This window comes from Dryobates pubescens, chromosome 18, assembly GCF_014839835.1.
Source record: "Dryobates pubescens isolate bDryPub1 chromosome 18, bDryPub1.pri, whole genome shotgun sequence".
NCBI lineage: Eukaryota > Metazoa > Chordata > Aves > Piciformes > Picidae > Dryobates > Dryobates pubescens.
In genome coordinates, this window is record NC_071629.1 from 23,757,366 (window position 1) to 23,772,224 (window position 14,859).

General features: G+C 56.5%; 1 protein-coding gene across 1 annotated transcript; it reads right to left on the reverse strand.

Annotated features, from left to right (window-relative positions):
• Nucleotides 1-4,053: 4,053 nt before the first annotated feature.
• RAP2C (RAP2C, member of RAS oncogene family) lies at nucleotides 4,054-14,472 on the reverse strand. The gene is made up of 4 exons (XM_054169688.1): nucleotides 14,371-14,472; nucleotides 13,884-14,293; nucleotides 11,818-12,132; nucleotides 4,054-4,721 (listed from the first exon to the last, which is right to left on the reverse strand). The coding sequence occupies exons 2-3, from the start codon at nucleotides 14,154-14,156 to the stop codon at nucleotides 11,854-11,856; spliced, it is 552 nt and encodes a 183-aa protein (XP_054025663.1). The 5' UTR covers nucleotides 14,157-14,293; nucleotides 14,371-14,472; the 3' UTR covers nucleotides 4,054-4,721; nucleotides 11,818-11,853.
• Nucleotides 14,473-14,859: the final 387 nt, after the last annotated feature.

Here is a 14,859-nt window from a genome sequence, read left to right on the forward strand (position 1 = left end):
GGGGGTGCTGGTTGATGGTAGGCTGAACATGAGCCTGCAGTGTGCCCAGGCAGCCAGGAGGGCCAATGGCATCCTGGCCTGCATCAGGCACAGTGTGGCCAGCAGGAGCAGGGAGGTCATTCTGCCCCTGTACACTGCACTGGTTAGGCCACACCTTGAGTACTGTGTCCAGTTCTGGGCCCCTCAGTTTAGGAAGGAGGTTGAGCTGCTGGAAGGTGTCCAGAGAAGGGCAACAAAGCTGGGGAGGGGTCTGGAGCACAGCCCTGTGAGGAGAGGCTGAGGGAGCTGGGGTTGCTTAGCCTGGAGAGGAGGAGACTCAGGGGTGACCTTATTACTCTCTACAACTACCTGAAGGGAGTTTGCAGCCAGGCAGAGGTTGGTCTCTTCTCCCAGGCAGCCAGCAGCAGAACAAGAGGACACAGTCTCAGGCTGTGCCAGGGGAGGTTTAGGCTGGAGGTTAGGAAGAAGTTCTACACAGAGAGAGTGATTGCCCTTTGGGATGGGCTGCCTGGGGAGGTGATGGAGTCACCATCATTGGAGGTGTTCAGGAGGAGACTTGATGGGGTGCTTGGTGCCATGGGTTAGTTGTTTGGGTGGTGTTGGATTGGTTGCTGGGTTGGACACGATGATCTTGAAGGTCTCTTCCAACCTGGTCTCTTCTCTCCTCCCCTGTGAGCCTGGGAAGCCCTGTTGCCACGTGGCGGTGGTGTGCCGCTGTCCCCCGGCACGCTCCCGCACACCCTTTTGCTTTCAAAGATTCACAGATTGCATCTGGTTAGACCTCACTGGGAGTACTGTGTCCAGTTCTGAGCTTCCTCATGTCCAACTACATCTCTCCTGCTGTGCTTTCAACGCCTTGCCTCTCCTGCTACGCCCACAGCCCCTCCCAGCCTCCCTGCAGGGTGCCCAGCCGAGGCTGCCCGCGGCGGGCGCCGCTGCGGGGCCGGGCGGCGGTCAGCAGGCAGTAAGAGAGCAGCTGAGAGCAGGGTGGTAATACAGGTATCTATTTTATTAAAAAAGTTACAAAGAGGTGGAGTGCAGGGGTGTCTTACAAAATGACAAGAGTGAGTTCCACTGGAAAACCCCTCTGGTTTCACAAAGCACGACAGGGCCTTGCTCTGGGGTCTGTGGCTCGGGGGTGCTTTGCGCTTGCTCCTCCAGCTGCCCCTCTGGCGGGCGAGCTGCAGCCCGTCCAACACAGCACAGCCTTCCTGGAGCCCTGCTGCAGTGACCTGAACAACTCCTAACCAGCTGCCACAGTAAAGACAATCACACCTTGCATTAGCATCAGCCTCTTACTCTAATAAGCAACTTCACATGCAATCTATTAAGAAAGCCTAAAATAACTTTTGGTCCCTTTTTTCCCCCCAAAAGTGTGCTGCAGAAACCATCTCTCACTGTCCCCCTCCTGCCCCTCTAAGCTACTTCAAGTCTCACTTTGTTCTTTTTTTTTTTTTTTGTCTTTATTTTTTTCTTTTCCTTTTTTTTTTTTGTTGTTTTTGCTTTTCTCTTTGTCTGTGCTGAGGTCAATGACAATGAACTGAGTTGGTAACAGCCCCAGGAATGAGCCCCTGATCCATACTCACCCCCTACCAACCCACTGCTTCCTAATGGTAACCAGTCCTTGCCTCCCCCTTACACAAAGGGCATCGAAGATCTTCATCAGTCTCTCCTCTTCTAATCCCCCAATCTTCCCCATTCACCTCAGTGCCAAGATCCTGAGCCCTTCTTCTTGAACCCCAAAAGCTTGGCCAACCCCTTTGGGACTCCCCAGATCTTGGCCAATCTTTTTTAACTCCAAAATATTTGCCAAACTCTTTTTGAACCCCCAGATCTCAATCAATCCCTTTGGAAAGTGCCAACCTTGGCCAACCCCTTTTAAAATGCTAAGATCCTGACCAACCCCTTTCTAATCCCCAGTTCCTGATCAATGCCTTTAACCCCAAGATCCTGACCAACCCCTTTCTAATCCCCAGTTCCTGATCAATGCCTTTAACCCCAAGATCCTGACCAACCCCTTTCTAATCCCCAGTTCCTGATCAATGCCTTTAACCCCAAGATCCTGACCAACCCTTTTATAATCCCCAGTTCCTGATCAATGCCTTTAACCCCAAGATCCTGACCAACCCCTTTCTAATCCCCAGTTCCTGATCAATGCCTTTAACCCCAAGATCCTGACCAACCCCTTTCTAATCCCCAGTTCCTGATCAATGCCTTTAACCCCAAGATCCTGACCAACCCTTTTATAATCCCCAGTTCCTGATCAATGCCTTTAACCCCAAGATCCTGACCAACCCCTTTCTAATCCCCAGTTCCTGATCAATGCCTTTAACCCCAAGATCCTGACCAACCCCTTTCTAATCCCCAGTTCCTGATCAATGCCTTTAACCCCAAGATCCTGACCAACCCCTTTCTAATCCCCAGTTCCTGATCAATGCCTTTAACCCCAAGATCCTGACCAACCCCTTCTTTAATTCCCAATCACTTTTCTAATCCCAAGCCCTCTACCAATTTCCCCTCAGCCCCAAGGCTGCTCCCCAGCTCCCCTCGGCCCCAGGGCTGCTCCCCACCTCTTTTACTCCCAATTCCTTCCTTCCAACCTACCAGAAAGGAACAGATCAGTGACCACCACTTCAAAAAGTCCCCCAAGCCCTACTCTGAGCCCAAGGCCTGGTTTCATTTTGCTGTCAAGGTGCAAGCCTCAAGCTGCTCAGAAGCTTTGCACAAAGAGGGGATGGGGGCCAAACCAAAACCAGAATAGAATTCAAGTAACCCCAACAGGGGGGGGAAGAAAAATCAGAAGCAGATGTTTGAAATACCCAAGCTGAAAACTTGGTGTCCTCCTCTGCTCAGGACTGCAACTCAAGGCTGGATGCAGCCTCAGGATCTTTCCTTGTGCTCCCAGAGTGCCAAGTCAGCCTTGCTCTGTGCCCAAGAACACACATTAATGGTGAGATACTGTACTGAGAGCTTTTATTGGTTGCAATGCCATCATCCACAATGCAGCTGGGGAGTGGGCTGACACTGCTTTAACCTCCCATACATGTAGCTCTGTACCTCCATCCACCACTGCTCACACTGGAGCTTTTCTCCAAGTTAGTTAAGCTATTACAGGGTAAAAGAGAAGCTCATCATGAACCAGGTGTAAATCCAAGCCAGAACCCTACCCAGTGTCTGCTTCTAGAAGCATGTTCAAATGGCTAGAGCTGGGCTCCTCACAGACCTAGGACTTTGGTGCAGCAGGGGAGCTGCAGCTGTTAAATCTCTGCCAAACCAACCCCAACTCCATGGCTGGAAGCCACTGCTAGGGGAAGAAAGCTCTCAGGCTAGCCAAGAGTGGGCAGCACACAACAGAGAGGCTTCCTCTGCTGCCTGTGCACTCCCCCTCTGCCATTTGCCCCTCTCCTACCTGTGTTACTGTCACAACTGATTGGTTTTTTCAAGTATTCAGAGGAAACAAACAAACAAACAAGTGTTGCTCAGGTAAACAACAAGGGAAGGCAATGGCTTGTTCAGAAGCACACTTGCAGTTAGGAGCACTGAAACCTGCTGCTTTCCCCTCCCTCCTGCCCCTCCTCCTTACCACCAGCTTGTCTCTAAAGATTCCAAGGTGTTTATTGGGGCAGTAAAACCAAGCCACCGCCCAGCCAGGCTGACAGGAAACCACCACAGCAACAACTAAAAGCCATTGGTGACAGTGCCAGATAAAAAACAACAACCAACCAACCTTAACAAATATTGCTTTAAAACATTGTTCAGAAAGACAAAGATTAGGAGCTAGGAAAAAGGCTAAGGTAAAGTGAGCTTATTTGCATCAGATTTCCATGGGCAGAGGTCTGCTGGACGTCTCCACGTGGCAGGCAAAGCTCGAGCTGAGGGAGCCAGCTGGCTCTGAAGGGTCAATGATCCCTTTTCCAAGGCAGAAAGGAGCTAGGTTGTAAACAAGCAGCAGTCTGGGGAGCCAGCAGCAGGACCAACAGAAGTGTGCTGCCGCCGTTCCATGCTACAGCTGTCAGGACGCGAGCTGAGGAGCGCCCCCCGGCGGCGGGGACTGGAGAGCCCCTCGGGGGCAGGCTGGGGCCGGTTACAAGCACCCCCAGCCCAGGAAGGGGCTCCTGCAGCCAGAGAGGGCAGGAGCCTGCAGCTCCCTTGGCATGACACTGTCACATGTAAACACAAAGTCCCAGCTGGTGACCGACTAGGTGGGAGGAGAAGGCCCTGGCGAAGAGCACTAAGCACTGCTGCGAGGTAATAGACAGAAGCAACCATTGCTTTAAGGCTCAATTCAGTCCCCATCACAACTCCTGCTCCTCTTCTCTCTTGTAGAAGGCATTGAGGAAGGTAATACTGAGTTTGAGTATTCAATAAATACAAGTTCAAAAATGGATTGAAGAAATCAATTAAAATAGCTATAAAAAAAAGGGAAATAAAGCAAGAGAAGAACAAAACCAAAGAGGAAAGGAACTTTGCATATCAGCCAGAGGAGGAACTCAGAGAGCTGGGGAAGGGCTGGGAGAGAAGGAGGTTTTGAGACTTGTGGTAAACATGCTAAGCATTCTGGTTAAGGTGTGTGGATCCTGCAGGCCACCAACCTTACTCTGCACTTCAGATGGATGGCAAATGTGCTGTAACACAGACAGGTTTACCAAGGCTCAGCTCTGCAACCTGGGCTGAAGGTTCTCCAAAGCAGCATCTGTGCAAGTTTCCTCTGAGTTTTATATCTGCAAGGGAAACAGAAGGAGAGGTGAGAGCCAGCTTCAACACACAGCCAGGGGCAGCTGCTTTGCAACACTGAGCTCCAAAGCACTGATTTCCACAGCAGCACTCTGGAGCTCGCTCCAACTCTGCCAATCACAGAGTATGAGGGGGTGGAAGGGGCCTCCAGAGATCAGTTCCAAACCTCCTGCCAGAGCAGTCACCCAGGAACACATCCAGGAGACTCCACAGCCTCTCTGGGCAGCCTGCTCCAGGGCTCAGCAGCCTCACAGGGACAGAGGTTTCCCTCCTGCTCCCCTGGCACCTCCTCTGCTCCAGCTTGCCCCCAGTGCCCCTTGTGCTGTGCTTGGCCATCCCTGAGCAGAGCCTGGCTCCAGCCCTGCACATCTTGATCCCCAGCCATGAGGTCACCCTCAGGCTCCTCTGCTCCCAGCTCCCAGCCCCAGCTGCCTCAGCCTGGCCTCCCAGGGAGATGTTGCACTGCCTGCAGCAGCTCTGTGCCTCTGGGCTGGGCTCTCTCCAGCAGTTCCCTGAGCTCCTTCTTGAGCTGAGGGGCCCAGACCCAGACACAATGTTCCAGCTGTGGCCTCAGCAGGGCAGAGCAGAGGGGCAGGAGAACCTCTCTGACCTACTGCCCACAGCCCTTCTGATCCACCCCAGGCTGCCCTTGGCCTTCTTGGTTAGCAGCATCTGGCTCAAGGTCAGCCTAATACAAGAGGCCAGCAAGTTACATACTGCCAGCCTGGAAGGGCCCCCAAGGATGCTCTGCTCCAGCCTCTCCAGGTGACAGTGCAGTTGCCAGGAGCTGGCTCAGCACCCTGGCAAGCTGAGTCTCAAGCTGCCCAGTGCAGGGCACTCCACTGCTGCCCTTGGGAGCTGATTCCAGGGCCTGACTGTGCTCATGGCAAACATTTCCTCCTGCAGTCCAAAGGGAATGTGCCCAGCAGTACCTTGTCCCCATCCCCCTTGTCTGTTCCATGGCACTCCTTGTACACAGAGTCTCCATCCTCCTGGCAGCCACCCTCTGTGGCCTGTCCCTGGTGGTAAGGTCTCCCCCAGCCTGCTATAAACTTTGTAGCAGCTGCCTGTGTGGGACACTGAATTGTTTCTAGACAGCAAAAAGAAGCAGGAAATCTCAGTTCCCCACAGAATCACAGCACAGGGCTGGCATCAGTGGAGAAGAGGCAGCACAGCCCCCAGCAGCCTGAAGCAAAGGCATTGTGCACAGGCTCTGGGAACAGGCAGAGGAGCCAAGTAATGCAGGTTGGAGAGCTGAGTGCTCAGCATTCAGTCCTAGAATGGTTTGGGTTGGAAGGGACCCTGAAGATCTTCTACTCCAACCCCCTGCCTTGGGCACCTCCACCAGCACAGGCTGCTCAGGGCCTCATCCAGCCTGGCCTGAAACACCTCCAGGCAGGAGGCAGCCACAGCCTCCCTGGGCAGCCTGTGCCAGAGTCTCCCCAGCCTCACTCTCAACAATTCCTTCCTCATCTCCAGGCTCAGTCTCCCCTCTCCCAGCTCAAAGCCATTGTTCCTCAGCCTGGCACTCCCAGCCCTTGTCACAATTCCCTCCCCAGCTCTCCTGGAGCCCTTCAGGTCCTGGCAGGCTGCTCTGAGGTCTGCCTGGAGCCTTCTCTTCTCCAGGCTGCACAGCCCCAGCTCTCCCAGCCTGGCCCCACAGGGGAGGTTCTGCAGCCTCTGTTCATCTCTGTGGCCTCCTCTGGAGCCTCTCCAGCAGCTCCAGGTCCTTCTTGTGCTGGGGGCCCAGAGCTGGAGGCAGTGCTGCAGGTGGGGGCTGAGCAGAGCAGAGCAGAGGGGCAGAATCCCCTCCCTGTGCTGCTGCTCTCCCTGCTCTGGCTGCAGCTCAGCACTCAGCTGGCTCTGGGCTGCCAGGGACCACTGCTGGCTCCTGGGGCTCTGTCACCACCTGACACCCCCAAGGCCTTCTCCTCCAGACTGTTCTCAAGCCACTCCTCACCCAGCCTGAATTTGTGCTTAGCTACTGCAGTGAGCACCACACAGCACCCTGCCTGGCTTCACTCTCCTATGGCCTTTCTACAGCACTCTCCAGCTTCTTCTGCATGCTGGCAGGAGAAAAGGGGAGGTCTCACCACCCAGCAGGATCAGCCTGTGGTGCACAGCCACACAGACCAGAGCACTGTCAGGTTTTAACCCTCCAGAAGAGGACCACTCCTTCAGCACTTGCTAGAATCAATGAGTGGAGGATGGAGGGGGCAGAAACCACTCATCAACACCAAGCTTCCCCCCCAGCATTCAGGTGTTCCACATCTGGTTTTAAATTTGAGCAGATGGAGATGGGATGTGAGGAACAAGTTCTGCCCCAGGAGGCTGCTGGAACACTGCAGCAGGCTGCCCAGGGAGGTGGTTGAGGCTCCATGCCTGGAGCTATTCCAGGGGAGGCTGGACAGGGCTCTGGGCAGCCTGCTCCAGTGCAGGATGTCCCTGCTGCCTGCAGGGGGTTGGGCTGGCTGAGCTCTGGAGCTCCCTCCCAGCCCAAGCCATTCCATGACTCTATGATTAGTGCTTCTACAGCACAGCAGCAGCTGCCAGGGCTTACAGGTTTAGCACTGTCAGACTGACAACTTCAAGAGAAACCCTGGAACAAGGAACAGCTGCTGGCAGCCTCTCCTCTGGATGCAGTGAGGTGACAGAAGAGCCCTGCAGAAGCAGGAGGGGGCAGGAGGGCAAGCAGGGACACTGCACATTAGTAAGAGGAGCCACAGGTTAGCCCAGTGGGATTGGTGTGCTCCATCCCTCCTTCCACCCAAGGGGGCTGACTGGAGCAGGACCTGGAGCCAGTGCTCCTGCAGCAGGACACAGAAACACCTACACTGCATCATGCTTCACAGACCTGTGAAGAGAGACACCCAGAGAAGGGCAACCCAGCTGGGGAAGGGTCTGCAGAACAGGGCTGGGGAGCAGCAGCTGAGGGAGCTGGGGGTGTTGAGTGTGGAGAAGAGGAGGCTGAGGGAGACCTCATTGCTCTCTGCAGCTCCCTGAGAGGAGGCTGCAGTGAGCTGGGGGTTGGGCTCTGCTCCCTAGGATCAAGTGATAGGAGAGGAACTGGCCTGAAATTGTGCCAGGGGAGGGGTAGGTTGGAGAGGAGGGAAAATGTCTTTGGTGCCAGAGTGGTCAGGGCCTGGCAGAGGCTGCCCAGGGAGGTGGTGGAGTCCCCATGCCTGGAGGGGTTCCTGAACCCTGTGGCCATGGCACTGGGGCCATGGTGGGGCTGGGCTGATGGTTGGACTGGGTGCTCTTGGAGGCCTTTTCCAACTGAAGCAATCCTGTTTCTAAGCACCAAGAGGAGGTGAGTGGTAGTTAAACTGCCACTGAAACAGCTGTAGATAAATCCAGGTGGATACAATCCACCTCCCCTTGGCCTCTCTGTCAGAGCTGTGCAGACACAAACTCTCCATAGCTCTGGCTCAGCCCAGAGTGAGCTAAGACTCCCCCTGGGCACAGGCAACAGAAGTCAGTGCTCACAGGACAGAGCTGCAACCGAAGCTCACTTCCTGCACATGGCTGCTCAGCCAGCCAGCTCCACTTCCTCAGTTTCACTGCAGCTGGGAGGGGTCACTGCCAGAGCAGCCTGAGAAGCAGCAATTGTTCCCTGGATCACAGAGCAGCAGCATCAGAGCTGACTGCAGCTATCAGCAGACACATCAGCAGCTCTCCCACACTGGAGCACATCAGACACAAATTAGCAGGCAGCAAAGGCTTATCATGGACTTAATGAGATCCTACACCTCCTCAAGGAGCAAGGGCAGAGTGGGAGCCAGGAAGAAGGCAATGTCCCAGAAGTGTGAGGCTGCAATGAAAGGCAGGAAGCCTGAAGGCTGGGAAGAGCCTGGTGAGGCATGGAAGCTCCAGACATTAAGCTCTGCTGAAGAGGAAGCTGCTTGGGAAGGAAAGGCTTGCTTGGCACAGGTGGCAAGGCTGCAGGGTCAGAAGCAGAGTCTCCTGGAAGCAAGGAATGCTGCTGTGACACTCATGAGCTGGGCAGAGTGCAGGGCAGGAAATCTCCCCTCCAGGAACCTTCAGAAGCTGAGGGTCCTCTCAAGAGGTCCCAAGGACACAACCCAGATGGTGCTTCTGGACCAAGGGGAGGCCTTGCCTAGGGAGCCCACTGAATCTGGGCAGAAGTTAGGATCAAGGGAACCCTGCCCCTGGTCAGTGTCACCCTAACTTCCACCTTCAAGGTGACACTGAACCAGGGGCAGGGCTCCTTGGAATCCCAGCCAGCTTACCAGCAGGGCTCCCTCACAGGTAACCAGTTCTGGAAGCACACAGCTCATGGAGCAAGGAGCTGGTGTGGCCAGGGCTGAGGACAGCAGCCTGCACAAGATGAGCTATTGGTAACCCAGGGCACTGCTGCAACCCTGCCCATGGTGGTTTAAGCTCAGATACTCTGACTTGTGAAGCTGCCCCACAGCCAGCTGAAGCTTTGTCCTACTGCAAGTGTCTCAAGATCATAGAATTATAGAATGGTTTGGGTTGGAAGGGAGCTCCAGAGCTCCAACCCCCTGCAGGCAGCAGGGACATCCTCCACTGGAGCAGGCTGCCCAGAGCCCTGCCCAGCCTCACCTGGTACAGCTCCAGGGATGGAGCCTCAACCACCTCCCTGGGCAGCCTGCTGCAGTGTTCCAGCAGCCTCCTGGGGCAGAACTTGTTCCTCACATCCAATCTCAATCTGCTCTGCTCTCATTTCAAACCATTGCCCCTGGGGCTGTCCCTGCAGGCCTTTGGGAGCAGTCCCTCTGCAGCCTTCTTGGAGCCCCTGCAGGTCCTGGCAGACTGCTCTGAGGTCTCCCTGAAGCTTTCTCTTCTCCAGGCTGAGCACCCCCAGCTCCCTCAGCCTGTCCCCACAGCAGAGGTTCCCCAGCCCCCTGATCATCTTCTGGCTCTCCTCTGGACCCTCTCCATGAGGTCCATGTCCTTCCTGTGCTGAGGGCTCCAGAGCTGAATGCAGTGCAGGTACTAATGAACTGTGCAAGCAGTCAGGTAACCCAGCAGTGATTGCTTTGATTCACCCTGGGAGCCCTGCAGGTATCAGGGATTAGTGTGCAAGGCAAGATCTGAATCTTCCTCTGCTGCAGTCCAAGGCATCTGCTCCCCTTGCAGCTCCCCTCTCACAGGGTGAGTGCAGCCTCTGGGCAGCTCACAGGACTGGAGACAAACCCATCCTGTATCACCTTTAGGATCTCAGGGCTAGGGTCAGGAGCACACTCACAAAGCACCTGATAACCATCTCACAGACAAGCTTGGAGCCTTCACTCTCTGACCTTGCCCTCAAGATTAAAGGCCAGAGCTGCCAGTGATAAGCTCTTTTCCCTCTTGGGCACTCAGACACACAGCTCCTTTGGCTCAAGCCTGAGCTGCTAAGGTGGCAGGCAGAGCCCAAGCTCTGTCAGCTCTCCAGAGGAGCAGCTCCTCTCCCTGAATTTCAGAGGTGGCTTGCCAGGGCAGGTCCAACGGACCAGCTGGGCACCCCAGCGAGCTGGAAGGGCTGTTTGCAGCAACAAGGACTCAGGCTGGTGGTGAAACCAGACCTGCAAGGCCTGTGAGGAGAAACAAGAGCAGGGGGAAGCCCAAAACCACCTTGCAGAGGAATGAGAGGTGCAGGGGAAGCACAGCTTCATTTGCACAGCCAGGTGACAGCAGCACTGCAGAAGCTCATCACGTGTGTGAAGGGCCAAGGGCAGCTCCCTCTGCAGGGAAAAGCCAACCTCAGAGCCATACCCTGCAGGGGGGAAGCTTTAGAGAGGCCCCTCTGGGCACCACACTCCTGCCACACCTCTCATGAGTCATGGGGAAAGAAGAGAGTCCTGCTCTGGGAAGCCACTCTGCAGTGTGCTCTCTGCTCTGGCCTTGGGAAAGGAGATCACTTTGCACACACCCTTGACTAGTGTGTGTGGGCTTCATGCCACTCCTCAGGGCTCAGGCTGCTTCTCCTGCACTTAACTCCTCTGATGAGGCAGAAATGTACCCCAAGCACATTCAGTTTCTGCACCACTGAATTGTTTGCCTTCCTTTCTTTCCAAACAGGCCCAGACCTCTCAGCAGCACCTTGGGAAACTGGGGCCCCACTGAACACCAAGGTAGTGCCAGCTGCATGGGAAGGATCCAGATACCAACTACAACCAACAGAGACACTCACTGCAGGGCCACAAACTCTTGTAAGGACAATACAGCACTGCCAGTCAAGATAGCTGCAGATGAGATCATCACAGGATCACAGCTCACAGGATGTCAGGGGAAGGGACCTCTGGAGAGCTTCCAGCCCAACCCCCTGCCAGAGCAGGAGCAGAGAATCCAGCACAGGTCACACAGAACACATCCAGATGGGGCTGGGAAGGCTCCAGGGAAGGAGACTCCACAACCTCTCTGGGCAGCCTGCTCCAGGGCTCTGGGAGCCTCACAGTGCAGAAGTTCCTCCTCATGGTGAGCTGGAACCTCCTGTGCTGCAGTTTCCATCCCCTGCCCCTTGGCCTATCTCAGGGTGCAACTGAGCAGAGCCTGGCCCTGTCCTTTCCTTCCTGACCCCCAACCCTCAGCTATTGATAGACATTGATCAGATCCCTCTCAGCCTTCTCCTCTCCAGCCTGAACAGCCCCAGGGCTCTCAGCCTCTCCTCCCCAGGCACTGCTGCAGTCCCTTCAGCATCCCTGGAGCCTCCCTTGGACTCTCCCCAGCAGATCCCTGTCCCTCCTGAGCTGGGCAGCCCAGAGCTGGATGCAATACTCCAGGGGAGGTCTCAGCAGGGCAGAGCAGAGGGGGAGGAGAAGCTCCCTGGCTCTGCTGGCCACACTCCTCTGAATGCCCCCAGGACCCCCTTGGCCTTCTTGGCCCCCAGGGCACATAGCTGTGCCCTGCAGAGCTTGCTGTCTCACTGTAAAATTGATGCTCCCTGGCCAACCCTGCTGAAGTAACACAAGAAGTGCACTTGGCTCACCCAGATCCCCAGGCTGCCCCCTCCCTCAGACTGCCTCCAGGTGAGGCTGCTGAATTTGAGGCTCCCTGTCACCCTGTATCCCAGCCAGCATGCTTGTGCCCCTCAGTCTGCTATGACTGTTCACCAACCTGCTCTGTATGGCCATGACTGAGGTCTTCCTTCTCTCACTGGAGGATGCAGGTTGTACAACACTGATCTTGTTTCTCAGGCAGGGAAGCATAGTTCATTTGTCTGACAATCTCAGCAAACAGTTCATCCACCATGGTTTTGCTCTTGGCTGATGTCTCCATGAAGGGGCAGCCCCACTCCTGAGCCAGGGCTCTGCCCTCTGCAGACAGGACCTCCCTCTCTGACTCCAGGTCCACCTTGTTCCCCACCAGGATCAGAGGAACCTTCTCGTATCTCTTCACCCGCACGATCTGGTCCCGCATGGGCTTGATGTCCTGCCAGACAACCCAGCTGGTCAGTGCATGGAGACCAACCCTGCCACTGCTAAGCAGCACCACAGAAACACACCTCAGGGGCTCTCACATGCAACATTCCAAAGCCAGCGGAAGGCTTCCTCCACTCACACTCAGGCAGACCGAGAAGTGGAGAGGAAGCTTGCTGCCCGTGCCCGAGGGCGTTCGGCACACACCGTGCGGGAGGTGTGCATCCACACAGACAGAAAGCAGCTGCTGCCCTCCAGGAGAGGACTTCTGGGTTCAGCTAGAGGAGGAGGAGACAGCAGAGCTGCTTGGAAAGCTGGTTTTAGCTGCCTGGACACGGTGCCTGCAGGCCAGCTGCAGCATTAGCAGCAGCACCCCAGGACCCCATCGTTTAGGGAGCTGTGGTCAGTTTACAGCCAGCAATTTAAATGAAGCCTTCTCACCCTTGGAATGCTTAGGATAATCCACTGGGAGCAGGTTTCATCACCTGTAAGTAACCAAATTAGGTGCTGTAGAGAGATTTTGTTACCTAGAGATGTGTTTACTCAAGGCTGAGCTAACAAGGGGGAGTTTACACTGGGAAGCCTGAGCCAGCCTCTGCCCCCTGAGCGCTTTCAGTTCCTATCAGCAGTAGTAAGCCCTACAAAGCCTTGCAGGGTCCTGAGACAAAACAAATGGAGTGTTTGAAGTCACTGCTGAGCTGAAGAGCTGCAGAGAGTGGTTCACCCTATGGCCTTCAGAGCAAACATGCCAAAGGCAGGCAAAAAGAATTTACTGTTCAGAGGCTGGAGCACTACCTCCCAAAACAAGCCAAAAGCAAGGGGAGAAGCATCCCAGTGGCACTGCTGCTGCTCTCCAAAGAGGGTGTGTCTTCTGCTTGTCCTGGAGCTAGCTCAAGGCCTCTGCTAAGCTCATGTTTAGGCCTCAGCAGAAGCCAGCACACTGCTCCACTGGGGGTGTGCAAGGTTTTGCCAAGCAGCTGGAAGACACCCAGCTCAGCAACTGAAGCCAAGGCATTAGCTGCAAACTCCTGAGCTGCAGGCAGCGCTGCTGAAGCCACTCCTTCCCCACAAATACAGCAGAGGCAGCTCAGAGGAGTTACTGACTGAGACACTGCCACTTTTTTGTGGGTTTGTTTCCAGGAGAGTTTTAGTAGCAGAAGTGAAATCCAGAGCCCTGAATTACCCCACGTGGCTTGCTTGTCCTCCCTGGCACACCACCTGTGCTGTGAAAGCAGGGAGCTCATGCTGGACAGGAATATGCTTGCTGGGGGGGAGGGGGTGGAAAAGAGCAGTTCACTCAACAAGGCAGAACTGCAGAAGAGTAAGAATCTCCTTGAGGGCAGCCCTAGAAACAAGCCTTTTAAGAAGGAGGGAAGGGGAAGTCTCCATTTTCATATCCACTACTTTCTTCACGGAAGGGGATTGCCAAGAGCTTTCTGCTGGGGAAGTGGGAGTGGGTCATTGTTCTCCACCACTGCGTGGGATTTAACAATGGTGGCACCCTGATAAGTACCTGCAGAGCAAGCAGCTTTCCATCAGGAAGCAAGGCTGGTAAATGCCTCCTCCAGCAGGGTATTTCAGGTTTTGCCCCTTCACAGATAAAGAGCTTATACACACACACACAGAGCTAACCCTGAAACTTCCTCCTCAGCCCAGGGCCTTCCCCAGGCCAGGAAGGGCTGCGTTCGGAGAGGGGACGTCGGGGCCAGCCACCTCCCCGCTCCACCGAGCTGCCGCCCCCGCCCAGGGCCGGGGCGAGGTTACCTGGAAGGATTGCTGGTTGACCAGGCTGTAGACGAGGATGAAGCCCTGGCCGTTTTTGATGTAGAGATCGCGCATGGAAGCGAACTGCTCGGTACCCGCCGTGTCGAGGATCTCCAGCACCGAAGGGGACGAGTCCACCTCGATCTCCTTGCGGTAGAAGTCCTCGATGGTGGGGTCGTACTTCTCGATGAAGGTCCCGGTGACGAACTGCACCGTCAGGGCGGACTTCCCCACCCCCCCGCTGCCCAGCACCACCACTTTGTACTCCCGCATCGGGCCCCGCAGCCGCTCGCCGCTCCCCCGCCGGGCCCGCCGCCACCGCGGCCCGGGCCTAGGGCAGGCGGCAGCGCGGCCCTCGCATAGCCCCGGCCCGTCTGAGAAGGGCGAGGCCCCGCTGCTCCCGCGCCGTCCTGAAGGGGGAGAGACAGCTGTTAAGGCCCGGCCCGGCTCAGCCCCGCCGTCGACTGCCCACCGCACCGCTCCTTACCGTCGCGACTCACTTCATCCCGCCGCGCCTCGGCCGCGGGAACCGCCCGGCAGCGGCCGCCCCCGCCCGGAAGGGTTATGCTGAGGCACTCGGAGGCGCGCCCCTCCCCGCCGCTCTTCCTGGGCACTTCCGGGGCGGGGCTCCGGCAGCGCGGGATGAGCACGCCCCGCGACGTGCCGCGTCACCGCCGGCGTGCCGCGTCACCGCCCGCTCAAAGGGCGCCCGGGCGCTTAGTGCAGCGCCAAGGCGGCGCGGGGGGGACGCCGGCGAGTGCGGCACCGCCGGCGAGTGCGGCACCGCCGGCGAGTGCGGCACCGCCGGCGAGTGCGGCACCGCCGGCGAGTGCGGCACCGCCGGCGAGTGCGGCACCGCCGGCGAGTGCGGCACCGCCGGCGAGTGCGGCACCGCCGGCGAGTGCGGCACCGCCGGCGAGTGCGGCACCGCCGGCGAGTGCGGCACCGCCGGCGAGTGCGGCACCGCCGGCGAGTG

Excerpts from the sequence above, each read along its gene's own strand:
- RAP2C (XM_054169688.1), bottom strand. The coding sequence starts at position 14,156 with ATGCGGGAGTACAAAGTGGTGGTGCTGGGCAGCGGGGGGGTGGGGAAG. Across the intron at positions 12,133-13,883 it reads TCAACCAGCAATCCTTCCAG|GACATCAAGCCCATGCGGGA; the intron begins GTAACCTCGCCC and ends GTTGTCTGGCAG.